The sequence below is a fragment of the Rhinoderma darwinii genome, chromosome 3 (assembly GCF_050947455.1).
Source record: "Rhinoderma darwinii isolate aRhiDar2 chromosome 3, aRhiDar2.hap1, whole genome shotgun sequence".
In the NCBI taxonomy this organism is placed as follows: Eukaryota; Metazoa; Chordata; class Amphibia; order Anura; family Rhinodermatidae; genus Rhinoderma; species Rhinoderma darwinii.
In genome coordinates, this window is record NC_134689.1 from 240,730,272 (window position 1) to 240,751,598 (window position 21,327).

General features: G+C 44.7%; 1 protein-coding gene across 2 annotated transcripts in view; it reads right to left on the bottom strand.

Annotated features, from left to right (window-relative positions):
- The window catches only part of SND1 (staphylococcal nuclease and tudor domain containing 1), a 684,058-nt gene that overhangs the window by 635,877 nt on the left and 26,854 nt on the right, over window positions 1–21,327 (bottom strand). For both annotated transcript variants that reach the window (XM_075857566.1, XM_075857565.1), the window contains exon 3: window positions 1,509–1,629. In XM_075857566.1, coding sequence (XP_075713681.1) covers window positions 1,509–1,629 — 121 coding nt within the window. The remainder of the gene's footprint in view (window positions 1–1,508; window positions 1,630–21,327) is intronic.

Genomic DNA, 21,327 nt, shown 5'->3' on the forward strand with positions numbered 1-21,327 from the left:
AAAAGAACGACACCCCCCCCCCCCCCCCCCCCGAATTAAACAATTAAAGAGCGCTCACATAAATTTTTATGCTCTGGCCCATTATGTAAATGGTGGTGAAGGTAATCTTACCGATGGCTGTATTTGAGAGTTACACTCCTTTCTGGTCCACAGCGGTGTCATGTGACCAGAAATAGGGCTCTCCAACTGCCACAGTATCTCGTGTGGACAGGAAGTCAGTTTCTCCATTCATTCCCATAAGGGCTTGTTCACATCAGCGTAGACGCTTCCGCTCATGGGTTCTGTTCGACCATTCCGCCGGAGGAACTGATGAACGGAAAGCCAAATGGAAACCTTAGCTTCCGTTTGCATTACCATTGATTTCAATGGTAAAGCTTCCGTTGCAGTTGGTCTCAGTTTCAGAAGGTTTCCGTTTTTTAGCGGAAATAGCTCAGTAGACTACGCTATGGTTTCCACTAAAAAACAGAAACCTTACCATTGAAGCTATGGTTTCCGTTTGGCTTTCCGTTCATCAGTTCCTCCGACGGAAAGGTCAAATGGAACCCATGAACGGAAGGCCTATGCTGATGTGAACAGGCCCTTATAGGAATGAATGGAGAAACGGACTTCCAGTCCACACGAGACGCTGGGGCAGTTGGCGAGTCCTATTGGTGGTCACGCAAAAAATGGACAAGGAGACAGCACTTCCAAAAATCTAACAGCCTTTAATAACCCATGGGATTAGATGGGTGTTTAGATTTTTGGAAGTGCTGTCTCCTTGTCCATTTTTTGCCTGTTATTTAGGACCGTGGACCGGGTTCTAAAGAGGTGTGCACCGTTTTGGCAGTTCAGTACTGTGGTAACTCTCTACCTTTGGCTATTGGTGGTCACATGACAGCTGGGGATCAGAAGGGAGTGGATAACTCAAACACAGCCACCTGTAAGTAAGTTACCTTCACCACAATTTACATAATGTGCCTTTCCAACGGGCCGGAGAATAAAAAAAATTTAGGAGAATGCTTCTTTAAATTCATGATTTCACAAGCACACAGGTAGGATAGAATGTATGAAAAACAGCGTGTCATAAATATCCTATAAGTGACTGATCCTCTAAAAACCTTGCATTTCCAGTTGAGAGACCACCACATAGTATTTTCTTAGCAAACCATGGAAAAAAAACAAGTGATAACTTTGTGCAAGTGGTCAGAGCCAAAACACATGTTTTTTAAAAAGACAAATTTAAGAAATTTCTACAGAATGAGACCCTTAGAAGAATGTTAAAAGGGGCCCACTTGTCGATGGGTTAAGCCTGGTATCGCAGTTCAGCTCTATTGAAATGAATCGAGCCAAGCTGCAAACAAAACAAAAATCGGTCGACAAGTGTGGTATTGTTTTTGGAAGAAAGGAGCCATGCTTTCCTCATCCTGTACAACACCTTTAAGAAAACAGAAAACACAAAAAAAAAAAGAATTGCAAAATTCCACCATACTAAATGTTTGAATTCTAACCATAAACCGTAGAGAACATACCTTTGCCCAAATATACAGTCCCATAGTATCTTTCCTCATTAATCTTGTGATCTACAGTGAAGCAGACTTCTTTTCCAATAAGCTTTCTCCTCAGGAACTCGCGAGCTGGAAAGGCCCAAGGCTGAAAGAAAAGATTGATGAATTAAAACTACAGAAAATGGGGCATATTAATTATTAGAAGGCAATATGAATGCAGCGTGCACCATATTCCTCAACACGAGGAACGCTATTTGCAACTTCGATGTTAAATTTAGATGTTGAGGCGCAAAATGTTTCAGAAGCCATAGGACCTGGGCGATTCTTCTGAATCAATACTGTGAACAATCAATTTAAGTACATCTCCAATACTCTATAGGATACATGCGCTTTAAAGATCTTATAAAGAAAGATATGAATAATGCTTTGCAGACACCAAGGCATTACATTCATTAAAATTGCATCAGTGTATTGGAGAGCAATATTATAATTTAAACAATTGGAGCAAACAAAGCCTTCACTACATACCTTCAGGGGAAACACTGGTTGGAACGTCAGGTAAATTTAAAGTAAAGTTAGGACTCCTGCACACAACCGTAGCAGTGTGCTCGGACCGCGATTTGCGACTCAGATGGCCGCGCAGTGTCAGCTGCGCCCGCCCGCAAATCACGGGCCGTGCACTTTGCCATGTGCATTTATTTCAACAAGCCTGGACCGCAAAATGTGTCCGTATTAACACGTCACATCCGTATTAACACAGCCTATCTTTTGCGGTCCAGGCTCCCGGGCAATGCAAGGACCGTGGAAACCACGGTCGTGTGCATGGGCCCATTGAAATGAATGGGGGCACAATTCACCCGCAGATTTGTAGGTGAATCGCAGCTGCAAAAGTTAGTGTGCATGGGGCCTTAAACTCCGGAGCTACAAGGTTAAACCCGCTTTGAACTAAGAAACACGTGTTAAAAAGGTTATCCGGGGGAGCAACACGGCCCCACGTGACTAAGGGCCTGCTTCCTGTGCTGTTCGTGTCATCAAAGGCATGACAGCAAGGGGCTGTCACATTGCCTGTCCCCGAGCAGAGAATCAGCTAGCACTTTTCTCGGGATTCCAGCCCTTCTCCCCACACCCACATTTGGTCAGTGACTTTAGGGGTCTCCGATCACTGGAGTTCCCAAGCTGAGCATCAGCTGATGCTCTGCCTGGGGACTCCCGTACTACAGCCGACGTCACTGTCCATACAGGGACAGTGAAGTCGGCAGCAGTATGGGAGTCCCCAGGCAGAGCAATAGCTGATGCGCTGCTCGGGGACTCCAGCTATAGGAATCCCATGAGGTCATTAACCAAATGGCGGGAGCAGTGCTGGAGTACCGAGCAATAGGCAATGTGACAGCTCCTTGCTGTCATGTCATTGATAACACACCGAAATGAACAGAACAGGAAGCAAGCCCTCAGTCACGTGGGCCCGTGTCATCAATATTAGAAAAGCTCCAGGACTTTCGGGAACAATTCACCGTGTTTGAACACCATTTAGTGCCACATTTTAAATGAAAGTACATTAGTAAGTGACAACTTTTTACATAAAAATATGAACGCAAAGCAAATTTTTGGTCCCCGGATAACCCCTTTAAGAGGGGTTTTCCGGAACCAATTAACGCATTTCTATTACGCTGCACATAGAAAATGAAAACAAAAACGCAACTATTACAAATTACATTATTTTTATAACACCCAATTCCAGTGCCGGTTACGTGATGAGTCTTCAGCAGCAAAATCTTTACTTCCGGCGCTAGCCCGTCCATAATCCGTTTTCCGGCCTTCTCAACGTACGAGAAGAGGTGGACCGGATACTCTTTCTCCAACGTCTGAGCACGCCTGGTTGCGCTCATAGAGTGTATGACAGGCCTTGCTCCCGGCTGTCATAGGAGGCATGTAAACAGAGTGCGGAATGTAAAGAGAGAATGTTTACAGCACAGAAAGAAACAGAAAAATTCAAAAAAAGGTATTTAGGGGAGTGTATTTATAGCTAAAAAGAAAGTCAGACTATCAAGAATTTGATATCTCGGAAAACCCCTTCAAGGCCTCATGCAAATGACCATAATAGAATCAGACGGCTACAGATACACATCGCCGTAAACATATGGAAAGGTGTCCGTTGCAAATATAAATAGGTCCATAATTTCACCCGTAATTACGGATGAAAATTACGGTCGTGTACATGCCGCTAAGGCAGGGCTAAACAAAAGCAGTTTTGCACCCTGCACTTGCATGTAGCTATATGCAGTCACACACTGCAACATGTTCCATCTCTCCCAGTAGAAGCGCTTACAAACCGCCCCTAATTGGCAAAGAGCACACCGTGGTTGTGATGACACTGTGATCCTCTGGCATTGGTCTCTGCAAACAGGCTGACGTACGTAGATTCCCGACAGCAAATGGCACATTACAGAAGAGTGCCGTAGGCAACTTGATGGGGAGAATAAAAGTCTGATCACACTGCGAGGAGATGTCTGTTACTCTTCGCAGTTTTGGATGCACTTAGTTTTTGAATTACAAATACTGATGCTAAATACTGCCATGTGAATGTGGCCTTAACCCCTTAAGGACGCAGCCTAGTTTTGGCCTTAAGGCTCAGAGCCCATTTTTCAAATCTGACATATTTCACTTTATGTGGTAATAACGTCGGCATGCTTAAACCTATCCAAACGATTCTGAGATTGTTTTCTCGTGAGACATTGGGCTTTATGTTAGTGGTAAAATTTGGTCGATATATTCAGTGTTTATTTGTGATAAATTGCAAAATTTAGAGAAAAATGTGAAAAAAATAGCATTTTTCCGAATTTAAATGCATGTGCTTGTAAAACAAATGGTTATACCAGCCAAAATAGTTACTAGTTCACATTTCCCATATGTCTACTTTAGATCTGCATAGTTTTCAGAGCATTATTTTATTTTTATTGGACGTTACAAGGCTTAGAACATGAACAGCAATTTCTCATATTTTTAAGAAAATTTCAAAAGCCTTTTTTTAAGGTACCTGTTCAGTTCTGAAGAGGCTTTGAGGCCTATGTATTAGAAAACCACATAAAACACCCCATTTTAAAAACTAGACCCCTCAAAGTATTCAAAACAGCATTTAGAAAGTTTTTTAACCCTTCAGGCATTTCACAGGAATTAAAGCAAAGTGGAGGTGAAATTTGCAAATTTCAGTTTTCTTGCTGAATTTCAATTTTATTCTATTTTTTTTCTGTAACACAGAAGGTTTTACCAGAGAAAGGCTATGTTCACACGGGGTCTTTTGCCGAGTTTTTTGACGCGGAAACCGCGTCGCAAAACTCGGCAGAAACGGCCCGAGAACGCCTCCCATTGATTTCAATGGGAGGAGTCGGCGTCTTTTTCCCGCGAGCAGTAAAACTGCCTCGCGGGAAAAAGAAGCGACATGCCCTATCTTCGGGCGCTTCCGCGTCCGACCTCCCATTGACTTCAATGGGAGGCAGGAGAAAGCGTGTTTTATGCCCGCGGCGCTCAATGGCCGCGGGCGAAAAACGGCGCGATAATTGCTATTCACACGGAGTATTTTGGGGGAGGAATATCTGCCTCAAAATTCCGTTTGGAGCTTTGAGGCAGATATTCCTCCCCCAAAATACTCCGTGTGAACTTAGCCAAACACTACTAAATATGTATTGTCCAGATTCTGCAGTTTTTAGAAACGTCCCACGTGGCTCTAGTGCGCTCGTGGACTAAAACACAAGCCCCAGAAGCAAAGAAGCACCTAGTGCATTTTGGGGCTTCTTTTTTAGCAGCATATATTTTAGGCAGCATGCCAGGTTTGGAGAGGTGTTGAGGTGCCAAGACAGTAGGAATCCCACAAAACTGACTCCATTTTGGAAACTGCACCCCTCAAGGAATTCATTTATGGTTATTGTTACCATTTTGACCCCGTAGTTTTTTCACAGCACGTATTTGAATTGGGCTGTGAAATTAAAAGAATGACAATTTTTCCAATAAGATGTCATTTTTGATCAGAATTTCTTATTTTCACAGGGAACAAAATGCCCCATTTTGTTGCCCAATTTTTCCTGAGTGCGGCAATACCCCATTTGTGGTGATAAACTGCCGTTTGGGCCCATGGGAGGCCTCAGAAGGAAAGGAGCGCTATGTGTTCTTTGGAGCCCAGATTTTGTTGGATTGGTTTTCAGGTGCCATGTTGCATTTGCAGAGCCCCAGAGGTATCAAAGCAATGGAAACCCACCAGAAGACACCCCATTTTGGAAATAAAACCCCTCAAGGAATTTATTTATGGGTGTTGTGACCATTTAGACCCCACAGTTTTTTCACAGAATTTATTTGAATTGGGCTGGGAATTAAAAAAATTTTTTTATTTTTTCCAATAAGAGGTAGTTTTGGCTCAAAATTTCTTATTTTCACAAGGAATAAAATACCGCATTTTGTTGCCCAATTTGTCCCGAGTGTGGAAATACCCTATTTGTGGTGATAAACTGCCGTTTGGGCCCATGGGAGGGCTCAGAATGAAAGGACCACCATGTGGCCTACTGGGAATTTTCTGGTGCTAAGTCATGTGTGCAGAAGCCCCTGAGGTATCAGTACAGTTGAAACCCCCGAGAAGTGACCCCGTTTTAAAAACGACACCCCTTAAGGAATTCATCTAGAGGTGTAGTGAGCATTTTGACCCCACAGGTATTGTGTAAAAGATAATGTGCAGCAGTTGGTGCAGAGTGAGATTTGCAATTTTCTATATATATATGCCATGTCAGTGTCCGATATATTGTGCCACCGGAGACATACACCCCATAAACTGTAAAGTGGGCTCTCCCGGGTACGGCAATACCCTACATGTGGCTGTTATTAGCTGCCTGGGCACACGGCAGGGCTCAGAAGGAAAGGCCCACCATTTGGCCTACTGGAGCTTTTCTGGTGCCAAGTCTTGTACGCGGAAGCCCCTAAGGTACCAGTACAGTTGAAACCCCCAAGAAGTGACCCCGTTTTAAAATCTACACCCCTTAAGGCATTCATCTAGAGGTGTAGTGAGCATTTTGACCCCACAGGTATTGTGTAAAAGATAATGTGCAGCAGTTGGTGCAGAGTGAAATTTGCAATTTTCTATACATATATGCCAATTCAGTGTCCGAAATATTGTGCCCAGCATGCGCCACCAGAGATATACACCTCATAAACTGTAATGTTGGTTCTCCTGGGTACGGCAATACCCTACATGTGGCCGTTAGCTGCCTGGGCACACAGCAGGGCTCAGAGGGGAAAGATGAGGAGGGGTAAGCTGTGCGAAGTGGATCAGAGCGAATAAAACTGGGGTAAATTAAAAATAAAAGGGATAGATGATAAATTTTAAAACACTTTCATACAGAGCTCTGGTTTTTTGGGACACGCGTCACATTGATATATTGTGTCCTTCCTTATCCCCCTCTTATAGCAGACTCTGCACCTCTTTTGACTTTTTCCCTTCTTGCCAGTTTGGGGAACTTCTCCTAAAAAGTGTTGCCCTGGTACGATGCCTGTGGACCCGCTTACAGAAGTACTGTAAGGCTTCAGGACTTGATCTGACAAGTCCACCCGTCCCATGTACCTATTGTAGTCCAGGATGCAGTCTGGTTTGGGAGTCCCTGTACTGGTACCTCGTACAGGTACATGGGTACTGGTGTGGCATCTCCCTGGTCTTGTACTTGACACACAATATGTTGCTGCTAGATTGTGCCCTGCTCTCACCCCTTCTGAGCTTTGCCCTGCACAGTCTTAGGGAGGCCTCTCAGATTACTTCTAGCAGTGCCACATGCCGCAGGACTTCTGGAAGCGAGGCAGTTGAAGAGTGGGACGCTGGTATAAAAATTATCCAGGTAGAGGTGGTAACCCTGGTCCAGCAGTGGGTGCACCAAATCCCACACAATTTTTGTATTAACTCCCAGTAAGGGGGGGGGGGGCATCCTGGGGGCTGAATACTGGTGTCCTTCCCTTTATATATCCTAAATTTGTAGGTATACCCTGATGCACTCTCGCACAGCTTATACATCTTCACGCCATACCTTGCCCTCCTACCCGGCAGGTACTGGCGGAATTGAAGCCTCCCTTTAAAATGTACCAGGGATTCATCTATAGAAATACACTTCTCGGGGGTGAATGCTGGGAAAACCGGGCACTGAAACGGTCTAATAGGGGTTTCCGTTTATACAAACGGTCAAAACTGGGGTCATCTCGGGGTGGGCGCGGCTTATGAGTATAATGTAAGAAGCAAAGTATTGCCTAATTTATATTTTATTTTTTAATTTCCAGCTCAGTTCTGAAGTTTCTTTGAGGGGCCCATATATTAGACACCCTTATCAAACACCCCATTTCAGAAACTAGACCCCTCAAAGTATTCACAACAGCATTTAGAAAGTTTATTAACCCTTTAGGTGTTTCACAGGAATTTAGAGCAAAGTAGAGGTGACATTTAATTCATTTAATTTATTAGGCACCATGTCCGGTTTGAAGAGGTCTTGTGGTGCTAAAACAGTGGAAACCCCCCAAAAGTGACCCCTTTTTGGAAACTAGAGACCTTGAGGAATCCATTGTAGTTTTCTTAGGGTGCATGCGGCTTTTTGATCAGTTTTTATTCTAATTTTAGGTGGCGCGGTGACTAAAAAACAGCAATTCTACTATTGTTTTTTATTCTATTTTTTTTACAGCGTGCACCATGCGCTATAAATGACATTCACTTTATTCTGCGGGGCGATACCAGATGTTTATAGTTTTATTTTATGTCTTATGGCATTTACACAATAAAATACTTGTTGTAAAAAATCATTCACTTTCTGTTACCTTATTCTAAGAGCCAGAACTGTTTTATTTTTTCATCAATAAAGCCGTGCGAGGACTTATTTTTTGCGTAACGAACTGTAGTTTCCATCAGTACCATTTTTCGGTACATGCGACTTTTTGATCTCTTTTTATTCCATTTTTTGGGAGATGAAGTGACCAAACAATTGTGATTGTAGTACGGTTTATTATTATTTTCTTTTACGGCGTTCACTGCGCGGGATAAATAACGACAACGTTTTGTAGTTCAGGCCGTTACGGACGCGGCGATACAAATTATGTATAGTTTATTTATATATTTTTATTAATAATAAAGAACTGTTAAGGGAAAAAGGGGGATTTTTACTTTTAAATCTTTTATTTTCACACAACTTTTTTTTACTTTTTCACATTTTATATTACTTTGTCCCACTAGGGGACATGAGGGCAGGAGGCTCTGATCCCTATTCCAATACACTGCACTACATACGTAGTGCAGTGTATTAGAGCTGTCAGCTGTTCGCTGACAGCAAGCATAGTGGGTCCTGACTTTGTCGGGACCCACTAGGCTTCCGTCGATGGCGTAGCCAGAGTCCATTGTTAGGATTCTGGTTGCCATAGTAGCCATCGCGGCCCGCTATCGTGTAGCAGGCCGGCGATGGCAGCTTAACCCCTAAGAAGCCGCGATCGATATTGAACGCAGCTTCTAAGGGGTTAATCGGCGGGGACCTCCACGATCGGTCCCTGCAGACTAAGCTGCGATAGCCTGCTGTCGGAAACAGCAGGTATCACAGCTCAGACACGCGCCGGGGAAAGATGGCGCCGTGTTTACTCAGGTCAGTACTATTACTGACCTGAGCGCGAACGATGTACTTAGCGCGACGTAATAGTACTGACCTGAGCGCGAAGGGGTTAAGGTATGTTCACACTGCTAATTTTCAGCTATTTTTTGAGGCATAAACACCTTGAAAAACGGCAAGCTGAATGCCTCCAAACATCGGCCCATTTGGAATTGGAAAAAAACAAACAAAAAAAACTGCGTTTCGTTCGGCTGGGGCATTTTTTTTGTTTTTTGTTATTTTACACGCCAGTCTGAAAAAAAAACGGCATGAAAAAAAATGCCCCGTAAAAAGAAGCGCATGTCACTTCTTGAGTAGTTTTTGGAGCAATTTTTCATGGTCTCAATAGAAAAACCGCTCCAAAAACATTCGTAAAAACGCATCAAAAAACGCTTGATGCTTTTCCCTTGAAAACTGCTCCGTAATTTTACAGCCAATTTTAGTTTAGCGTGTGAACATACCCTTACTGTGGATGTGTGGTATGTATAAATTGCTCCTAAACCATTAGTCTTGGCCTGTGTTAAAATCATGAAATGCAAAAAGGTAAAAATTACTTCAGATGTCCATTAAAAACCCACAGACACCACTTGAAGGCTTTACGGTCAACAGATCTGTGGAATGAACAATAAACCTTTTATTGAAGAAAATGTAGGGGACCTATTTTATTTTAGTATCTGGAACTCAAGTAACCGGCCATTAAAGCATAGCTTGAACAGGTATCAAATCTGAACGTTACACACACTGAAGACTGACTTCTGTGCTTTTCAGGTTTGCGATACTGTTGGGGAGTGCTTGGCTTCAAAGACCCATTTGGTTTTATTAGAGTCTCCATTATGTGCATATGCTTTGAGATGAAACCATCAATGTTGTTAGAAACTCTATTGTCCACCATATCCAGCTTCATTTGCTAAATTGAAAATATTTGAGATTGCACAGACAAGTGGAACTAGCACCAATATACTGAAAGAATGAACAATCCAGGAGTGGAGATTAGGGAATTTTTCACCCAAATATGCATTTCAAAAATATTCCAAATATGTTGACCATTTGACAGACATTAGGATTCACTGGGCAAATTTATATTTCCATGACTGGCATTAAATTTTGGCAAATTTTAGAACAAGCAAATCAACTTCTCCCATTGTATTCTATGGCTGGCAAATGGCAACACAAATTCGGAAAAAAAAATACATGCATGTTTCTGGTCATGGGGTCTAAAATTAACATTGCTGTCTAAACCATTAGTGTTAGGCTTCGTTCACATCTGGGTCGGGGTTCCATCGGACATTTCCACCAGGGGAACCCATAACTTTGTTTGCATTACCATTGATTTCAATGATAACGCATCCGTTACAAATGGTTTCCGTTTGTCACCGTTCTGTAAGGCTTACGTTGTGTATTGACTGATTCGATTGATTCCGTTAAAACAGAAACCTGAGTTGACAAACGGAAACCATTTGCAAGTGTTTGGGTTCCATTCATGGGTTCCCCTGACTAGAAGGTCCAACGTAACCCAAGAACGGAGCCCCAATGCAAATGTGAACGAAGCCTAAGTTCAGCAAGAAGTTTTGTATCAGGGCAGCAATTGTTTGATCAAGAAATATCTATACGTGAACCGAGTAGGACACTCAGAAATCTCATCCAGTTATGTTAAGATTTAACTTCTCCGTAGGTGGGGCCTACGTGACACATTGATTTGGAAGGAGTCTGGCAATCAGTACCTATGTACCTGTACTATGATGGTGGCACTTGTCACACTGGTTTGAGTCACAAAGAAGGCACAGATCACAGGCAGAATATTGTCTTAATAGGCATTTTCAGCAATTGAAAGTCGAGTGTATGGCCAGGTTTTACAGAAGTAAAAGGGGTTTGTCGTAGAAAAGGACTTATTATAAATAAAAAATAAGTAGGCAACAGTAATAAGATCTCCTTCTCCTCCGTTGGTGGGCAGTGTTACAGCCCATGTGTCTACAAGGCCTGGAGCTGTTCATTACAGTGACTATAGGTATGTGCAGTAGTCTACAATCATTCTGCTCCTATGTAATCAGAAAGGGTTCCATCTACATATAAGCAGCTCAATAACACGGTACATGCCAAGGATGTCCTGTTCTATAAGACATCACACCGGTGGTTGGGCTGGAGCAGCTGCTGTTCATCCACAGCCTTTACTTCAAAGACCAGGCAGAACTACAGCAACGTGCAGCTCAATGCATACTGTGCAAGACACTGGCGGAAAGCAGGATTCCAAAGGTATATCCAAACTATTCAATTGATCTGCAGGACTCAAGCTTTATTGCATCATTATAGCTCCAGTATTTTCGTGACCACTTCTGTTCCGTGGCTCCTTCCACTTACCACATCGTAGCTGTGATTTTAGCACGCACGCACTTTGTTCTATACCACTGTGCAACAAGGAGCAGCAACACGGAACGCACAGCATATGGTGAGTTTAATCACTTCCCAGGAAATAGATTTGGCAAATACAACTTTAGTTTAGTATTTCACCTACAAGTGTTCACTATATAATGTACAGTTGGAGTTCTAGGAACACATTCACTTTAGTTCCTTCATTAAACAGCAGAGGGCACCATCTTCCCACTAATCTTACAAATACATTGGTCAGGTAATATTGGTTTTATTGTAGCTTTAAATGTAAGCTTGAACACCGGTATAGACACAAAATGGCTATTTACAAGAGTTATACAGGAATACAAATCCCCTAATCCATGACTGATTATTCAATTCAGGAAAGAACCAAATACAGCCAATTTGCTAGAGTGTCTGGTTTACAGCAAAGCTAAAGAAAGCTTCTTTCTTCCTCAATTTCTTTATGAGGACATACACGGTTATCTGCATGAGGGTATGTTCACACGCAGTGTTTCCAGACGTAATTCGGACGTTTTACGCCTGAAAAACCCGGCTCCATTACACCTACAAACATCTGCCCATTACCTTCAATGGGTTTTACAGTGTTCTGTACCCCACGAGGTGTAATTTTACACGTTGCTGTCAAAATACAGCGCAAAAAAAACCCTGCAAATTGACTCCATTGAACAGCTCCAATAACATCCATAAAATACGCCACGAAAAACGTGAGGTGCTACAAAACAGTCTAAATATCAGGCTCTGTTTTCGCCTGAAAACCGCTCCGTATTTTCAGGCGTTTTTGGTCACTGCGTGTGAACATACCCGAATATATTTTCCAGTTTAGGCTTTGTTTTGGCATTCCATCAGAGCGGAACCGAGTGAATCAAATGGAAACCATTGGTATCAGTTTGTATCATGATTAATTTCAATGGCAACGGATCCAGTGGAAATGGTTTCCGTTTGTCTCAGTTGTGCAAGGGTTCTGTCATTTGGACGGAAATACTATAGTCGACCACTCTACTAATTCCGTCAAAATGACAGGACCCTTACACAACAGTGACAAACAGAAACCATTTTCACCCGATCAGTCACCATTGAAATCAATAGTGATACAAACAGAAACCTATGGTTAACTTTTGTCTCAGTCAGGGTTATGTTCTGACGGGAAGCTCCGGCAGCGTGCCGAAACGGAACCCTGATGTAGATAAAAAACAAAGCCTAACATTTACTCCTGGTAGCGTCAAGTAGGAAAGACCAGGCTCATTAAAGGGGAAAAAAAAAAAAAAGGGAACATTTCAGGCAACTTCCTACTTAAAGGGAATGGGTCACTAGAAATGTATTTATTTATTTTTTCAGTTAAACAGGTAGTATATAAAAGGATTACACATTGTTTTAATTTTTTCACAAGTCAGGAAATATTATAAATTAGATTCTAATTTATAACATTTCCATGTGCTGGTCACTAGAGGGAGCAATTCCCAAAATTGCAGCATTGGCAATGTGGTAAAGCAACCTCATTGCTTTATGCTGCAAATTTGGAAAAGACACACTCGATCTAGTGTCCTCACACAATCCCCCCTCCTTTATCCTGGCTAGTGGCAGGAGAAAGGAGGTTGTTGAATGTTCAAACCTCCTACACTGTGTGCTGCCATTTTCTGAGCGTATGCAGTGTAGGAGGATTAGATACAGTGGTAATCAGACAGTCTAACACGAACATACACACACACAATCACATACATAACTTACCTGCTCCTGCCGCCTCCGCACATAGTCCTTGCGTCTGCGCTGCCTTGAACATATGGCCGGAAGCCTCGACCGTAAGTAGTCATCTTACTGTCCAGCCGTGGCTTCCGGTCCACATGAAAATGGCGCCGGATGTCGCTCTACCAAAGACCTTCCTTTTGGTCTGTGTGGGAGCGGCGCATGCTCCGTTCTCACACAGACAGCATACGCTATAGTGAATGGAACGGCTCCTGTTCACATTCTCTATGGAGATCTGTGCTGTATTCCATCTCTGTATGTGTTGTTAAAGCGACAGAGATGAAAAAAAAAAAAAAGGCAGCCCCCCATAGAGAAGTAAAAGAAAAAAAACAAAAAAAAAAAACAAGACACAAAAACAACATTTTATTTTTTTCACATACTAAAAGCAATATCAAATAAAAAATTTCGTGACACCTTCCCTTTAAATTGTACCTCCCATTCTACAGAGAACCTATTATAGAGCAGAAGCGTGCACAATATTTACAAATAACTTATAGCCGATTCGGTCTCTAAACAGCAGGACAAACCAGCCACAGTCCATGCTGTCGGCTGCTCATAACTATGCTTTAGGAGACAGTGCGACCCAATTCCTGTACGGATGGATGTAATGGGATTCTAGAGCACTGGATCACGTACTGGAGCCTGGAGCCTAGGTGACTCCGCAAGACGCTCTGTCTCCTAAAACATAGTTTTGAGTAGCCTGCCTGCAGCCAGTCTGTGCTGCTATAAACTAGAGCACTTTCTTTAAAGAGAACCTGTGCAGAATGTAATGGGCAGGGCAAACTCTGGGGCATTGAGTGTAGAGATACGACCCCTTGCCAGTTTGGCAGAAGACTGCTCTTCAAAGCTGAAGAGTGAGAGAGTGTGCGCGCACACTCTCCTCGCTTTTGATGTTACACGGTCCATACCTGATTGGACTGTCACAGACATAGTAGCACGCCCCCTTGCCTGTACACACCCCGTTGACTGTTCAGGGGGTTATATTTGGCGCCCGATATTTAAATAACGGAACCAATATCTAAATAACTGAGGAAAAATTTAAAAGCGCCCCAGAGTTTGTGCAGCCCTCCCCATTACATGCTGCACATGCATGGGGAGGTGAGAGGTTCTCCAACATTATAGATAGAACTCAAAAACTGAAAATCTGAGCTTTCAGGCGGAGTGAACACGTCAGATTTTCATTGCAGATTTTACCCTTTGCAAAGCAAAGTGTGAGATCCATGTCGAATACGCGACGTGTGAACTTTGCCTTAATGTACTAGGTGTAAGACCTGTCTCTAAACCAGCCTGAAAATGTTTTTTTTCCCCCAAACTTTAATACATTTTGGAGGTTATTTCCTTATGACAGGTTTGAATGGTAGTAAAAACCCTGTCTGAGAGCACTTGCTGTTTTAGCCTCTTCCTTTCAGGATCCAAGCTAGAAGATGAAGATGGCCCAGGTCTGAATTAATGGGACCCTGCAACAGCAAATCCTCACTGACACGTAGAGGTAGAAGGGGCTTAACAGATAACTGGTTTAGTAGTCCAATCAGAGTTTTGGGCTTGGTCAAGAGCTTCCATAAAACCTTTGGGATGAGAGTAGGATAGAGCAGAGTCCAAGGAGGAGCTAGAGAATCCACTTTCATCACCCCTTCCCAACTGTTCACAGAAAAAAAGCTTTCCTTATGATTTTTCCCTGAGGCAAGCATGTCTATTAGAGGTTTTCCGCTCTGATTCACAATGGTTTTGAATGCTGCTGCTCACAGAACACTCACTGATCAAAAATGTCAATCAATAATCCTTCTCGTGTTTAGAGAACCCTTGCAATGAACCGCTGTCCAGGTCCTGATATTTTCTTCTCCCTGTATGCATATATTTTGACAGGGCCAGGAGAGCGGTTTTTCTTTTTGGTACCTTATTGTCTGCACTGAAATTACACCATTGCAATTTTGTCCGAGATAATTCAGACATGAATTTCTCTCAGATGGTCTGCTGTCTTTGAAGGCCCTCCAGATTGCCAGCGAGATCTGTTTGCAGACCTATAACTTGCATCTGTGGTCATTGATAAAGGGATGGATTCCACAAAAGACCCTTGTGTAGGTTCTTCCTGACTGTTCATGAAGTTAAGGACCTTTTTGTTTCTTCAGATCTTGTAGTCCAAGGAGTCTAGTACAAGAACATTCTGTTGGAGGGGCCTGGAGTAAGAATGAGACAGCCTGGATACAAGACCATGGACTGCCATGGCCTGTCAGATAAAGATCTTTTTGGACTCGAGTGAAAAAAATTATATTTATTACCTATGTTACCTTCTAGTGTAGAAGGAATGACCTCACTTTTAGGATCCCCAGGGAGAATGTCTGACTTGTCAGAATTATAATCAGACTTTTGGTTAGGATTCATCCTGGGGATGGGGTGAGAACCTTAGACAATAGCCTCCTTTTATCAAGGATCCAGGGATTTATTTTGCTATACTTTCACAGATAGGAGAGCTTCAGCCTGCCTCCAACCCTTGCAATGTAATTGCTTAGGGCCTGAAGGAGAGTTGGAGTTACCCCAAAAGGAGGGAAGGGAATGAATTTCCTACTTTAATCCAATCTTCCCTTAACCCCTTCCCCTACCCATACGATGCCGGTGTCGGCTGTTTGTTACTACTGACACTTCAGAGTAACGAGCGACATCCCACTCATTTAACTCGTTAAATGCTGCGGTAACAGCTCATCGCACCCCCCACAACGCAATTGCGCAGGGGGGGCTTGGCGCAATGGTTGCTATGGCTGCCTGGGGGCCTAATGAAGGCCCCAAGGTCCACCATCTTTGTGCACCTAATTAAGCCCTGTCATTTACAGCGTGATCTCACGAGATCACGCTTCCTCTGCTGTAACTACCACAGACAGAGTAACGAAGTGCAGAGATTGTGAATAGACATCCCGTGGAAGTCTATTCACTGTCTAAACACTTCAGTATCGTTAATGTGTCAGTATAAGACAGCACATAGCGATCTAAAAGGATCCCTATGCGCTGACTAAATGAATGGAGAGAAGTGTAGAACGCCGATTGGTCAGCGTCATACAATCTTCTGTACAACGCCCACTTTGTCAATAGTAAAACACGCCCAGTTGTCCATTGAGAAACTCATTAGCATAAAGCTAAAAGTGCTAATAAAGTGGTGAAAATAGATAGTTTTTCCTAATAAAAAGCACAGCTGTCACCTACATTATAGCGCCAATCTTCTTATGTAGGAGCTAGGGCACTTATAATGTGGTGACAGAGCCTCTTTAATGTGCCTTGAGCCCTAGCTCTGGCTGCGAGGGGGGCAAAAAAAAAAAACAGGGCTCGGAAAATAGGACCTAAATCACGATTAATTGAATATGTAACCTTAATCGGATTTAGGCCACACCCCTTATTGCACACCACGCCCCCTATTTGCATGCTACGCCTTTGAATTAATATTTATCCGCTGAGCCTGCTGTATATAAAATATACCCCGACACTGCCCCTTCAGAATATTGCCCCCATAGTGCTCCCCACAGTATAATGCCCCTATTTTTGCCCTCCACACCGTATAATGCCCCCATAGCTGCCCCCACACAGTATAATGCTTCCCACAGCTGGCTGCCACCACACAGTATAATGCCCCATAACTGCCCCCACAGCCACCTCTACATAGTTATGGGGGCATTATACTGACTTCCACGCAGTATAATTCCCCTAAAGCTGCCCTCACACAGTATAATGCCCCCATAGCCGCACCACACACAGTATAAAGTCCTCCATAGCTGTATAATGCCCCCATCGCTCCTCCTAATAGCGCCTGATAATGAGAATATACATATTCACCTAACCCCATTCCTATGACGAGTGGGAGGAGATTCTTCTGCTCCTCTGGTCTGCGGCACAGCCGGCAAGGCCTGCAGACAGGTGCGATGACGTAACCGCCTTGCGTCCAGCAATACATAGTGAATGGTAGAGCTGGGACCTTACAGTCCCCTGCTCTACTACTGGATGCAACTCTATCTGCATCCTGAAGATGCAGATTCAGTTTAAACCGGGAAAAAATAATTGATAAATCCAAAATTCACAAGATGTCGATTAATTGCATTGAACATCGCTTTTGATTAATAGCCCAGCCCTAGTTTGGAAATAATCTTAAATTGAATAGATTATATGTTCTGTTCCCTGGGTATTTTCCCAACCAGATGTTTTTTCCAGCAGGTTTCACCATTCGAGAAGAGATCTGGCTATAAAGGAAGAAACCATTTTTGGTCTCATTGTGGCTGCCTTCTGCACTTTCATCAAGACTATCTTATACTAGGAGGAATCCCTGAACGGTAATGAAGTTTTATGCAATACATCCTTGGAAGAATCACCCAATTTTCTGTGATCAAAATGAATCCTAGGGAAATAAATTGGCTGCTCAGGAAAAAAAAAAAAAAAAAAAAAAAAATAGAAGTGGTTGTTAATCATCTTTGTAACATTCTCAGACTGGAAACCCTTTTTGCCTTGCATCGAAGACTCCAAGCATCTCATATTTGATTGTGCAGGGCTGCTGACATCCACAATCTTCATACTTCAAGAAGTGCCTCCACATTTTCCAGACAGATGGGATACATTTAGCGTCTTTCTCTGAAGATCTTCTGGGTCCTGAACTTCAATACTGGATTGCACACTCGATTGCTTATCAGAAACGGATTATGAAGAGTTCCAGCTCAGATTTTATTATTTAAAATAGCTGCTATGACCGGGAGGATCTTTGTAGAAGGTCTTGCCGCCTGAACCTCCCTCTAGTTTTGCAGTACAGACCATCCACCTTCTCGCACCAGAAGTAAAGCCCGCTGAGCATCATACGTACACCAAGGCAAACAGCAGATTGCTCCATCTAACAATGCAGCTGCCAACAAGGAATCACCGGGGGAAAGCAGGAGGACCAATGAAAAGAGAACATGCAGCCCATGCCACCTGTATGGCAGAGCTTTTAAAGACAGCCCAAACCTGTTGAAGACCCTGCTGCCACTCCGAGGGCCACCTAGCAGCCTCCCCATGGACCCTTAAACCGGTCCTGTAGGGACAGGAAGCCACAAGAGGTTAAAGTTTCTTCCCGCCTACCCCAGAGTAAGGCCTCATTCACACGACAGGGTCCGAGTGTCGGCTGGGAAAATCGGCCGTTTTTCCCGGCCGGTTTGCATCCGTTTTGCATCCGTTCAGATTCCGTTCCGGGCCGAGTTGCCGTTTTTACCGGCCGATTTGGACCCGATTTGGACCCGATTTGCATCCGTTTTTTTCCCTGTCCGTTTTAAAAATCGGATGAATTTATCCCTTCGTAGATGATGCCACACAGCCTGCCCCCTGCAGGCGATGCCACACAGCCTGCCCCCTGCAGGCGATGCCACACAGCCTGCCCCCTGCAGGCGATGCCACACAGCCTGCCCCCTGCAGGCGATGCCACACAGCCTGCCCCCTGCAGGCGATGCCACACAGCCTGCCCCCTGCAGGCGATGCCACACAGCCTGCCCCCTGCAGGCGATGCCACACAGCCTGCCCCCTGCAGGCGATGCCACACAGCCTGCCCCCTGCAGGCGATGCCACACAGCCTGCCCCCTGCAGGCGATGCCACACAGCCTGCCCCCTGCAGGCGATGCCACACAGCCTGCCCCCTGCAGGCGATGCCACACAGCCTGCCCCCTGCAGGCGATGCCACACAGCCTGCCCCCTGCAGGCGATGCCACACAGCCTGCCCCCTGCAGGCGATGCCACACAGTCCCCTGTAGGCGATGCCACACAGTCCCCTGTAGGCGATGCCACACAGTCCCCTGTAGGCGATGCCACACAGTCCCCTGTAGGCGATGCCACACAGTCCCCTGTAGGCGATGCCACACAGTCCCCTGTAGGCGATGCCACACAGTCCCCTGTAGGCGATGCCACACAGTCCCCTGTAGGCGATGCCACACAGTCCCCTGTAGGCGATGCCACACAGTCCCCTGTAGGTTGCACCCATCCCCCCCCCTTCCAGGAGAAGTCACTGACTTCAATGTCCATATATGGACAGTGTAGTCACTGACTTCTCCTGAAGAGGAATTCCCTGCCACAGGTCGGGAATTCCGCTTCAGAAGTGCGTGACTTCGCTGTGTCCATATATGGACAGTGCAGTCACGCACTTCTCCTGTAGCGGAATCCCTGGCCATAGAGTCGGGGATTCCGCTGTAGAAGTGCGTGACTTCGCTGTGTCCATATATGGACAGTGCAGTCACGCACTTCTCCTGTAGCGGAATCCCCAATCCCCAGCCGGGGATTGGAGATTCCAACTCCTACAGCGAGCAATAAAAGATCCTCCTCCTCACATGCACTCTGCACTGTGAGGAGGAGGAGAGAGAGTGCGCGAGCGACGGTAGACCTGGCCATCACTCGGGACACATTCCGGTGATGGCCGTGTATTACCCGGCCCCATAGACTTCTATGGGAGCCGGGCACCTGGCTGAAAATAGAGCATGTCCTATTTTTTGACAGGCGGTTTTCCCGGCCGTCAAAAAATCGGTCGTGTGAATAGCCCCATTAGGGGTCTATTATTCCTAATGCAGCCGGGTGCCGGCCGATTTATGAACGGCCGGCACCCGGCCGGGAATCCCTGTCGTGTGAATTCCGCCTTAACACTCCACTGGCGCCGTGATGACATCCAGGGGCAAAATCCGTTTAAACCCAAAAAAAACGTGTTTAAAGAGGCTCTGTCACCAGATTATGTAGGAGATGGGGCACTTATAATCTGATCGGCGCTGTAATGTAGAGAAGTGGTTTTTATCTTGAAAAACGATCATTTTTGAGCAAGTTATGCACAATTTTAGATTTATGCTAATTAGCTTCTTAATAGACAAATGGGCGTATTTTTACTTTTTACCAACTGGGTGTTTTACAGACTAGTGTATGACGCTGACCAATCAGCATTATACACTCCCGATTGTTCCAGCCCAGCTTCTTTCACTGCACAATCACACTAACCATGGGCTGGAGCAATGAGACGTTTATGACACTGATTGGTTAGAGTCATACACTTCTCTGTACAATGCCCAGTTGGTAAAGACACGCCCAGTTTTCTATTCGGAAACTAATTAGCATAAATCTAAAATTGTGCATAACTTGCTCAAAAATTATAGTTTTTCAAAATAAAAACCACTGTTATCTACATTACAGCGTTGATCAGATTATGTAGGAGATAGAGCACTTATAATGTGGTGACAGAGCCTCTCTAAGCAAGCCATACACAAAACAGCTGTTAGCCAACAGCTATATCCCTTCACAAGCCCCATAAGAACAAATGCTCAGTCAAGCCTCATCTCCCAGGATAACAAAATTATTGTGCACGTTGAAATACAAATTCTCTAATTCTTGTCCTCACAGCAAGAGTCACAGCATGCCTTAACCCCTATCCGCACCAGGACGTAACTGCCCGTCGTTGCGGGAGGTTACTTCCCGCACGAGGACACAGTTACTGAGTTAATCCCGGTGCACACTGTCGGCGACAGTGTGCACCGGGAATCGGGAGGTCGGCTGTCGCCGACAGCTGACACTCCCCTCTTGCCGGCCAGCGGTCCTTTGCCGCTGATTTCGGCGCATTAACCCCTTAAATTCGGCGATCGGGTGCAATCGCCGAATTTTAGGGGTTTCTAACATATCGGCAGACCCCCGTCCGAAATCGCGGGGTCTGCCGATAGTTAGTATGGCAAACAGTAGCCAAACAATGGCTTCCGGGTCTGCCATGGATGGAAGCCCATCAGGACCAACCTTTGGCTGGTCCTGATAGGCTTCCTGTCAGAGTGACAGAAAGTCACTGTGCCGTTCCCAATGCACACTGTCGGCAACAGTGTGCATCGGGAACTTGGAGATCAGCTGTCCCCGACAGCTGACACTCTCCAGTGTTGCCGATCAGCGGCTCATCGCCGCTGATTTCGGCAATTAACCCGTTACATGCGGGGCTCGATTGCGATCTCCGCATGTAGCGGGTTTGTAGCGCATCAGCAGCCCCCATGCAATCGTGGGGGCTTCTGATGCTTGTGATGGCACCCGGGGGCCAGACAACGGCCCCCAAGTCTGCCATGTATGTCAGC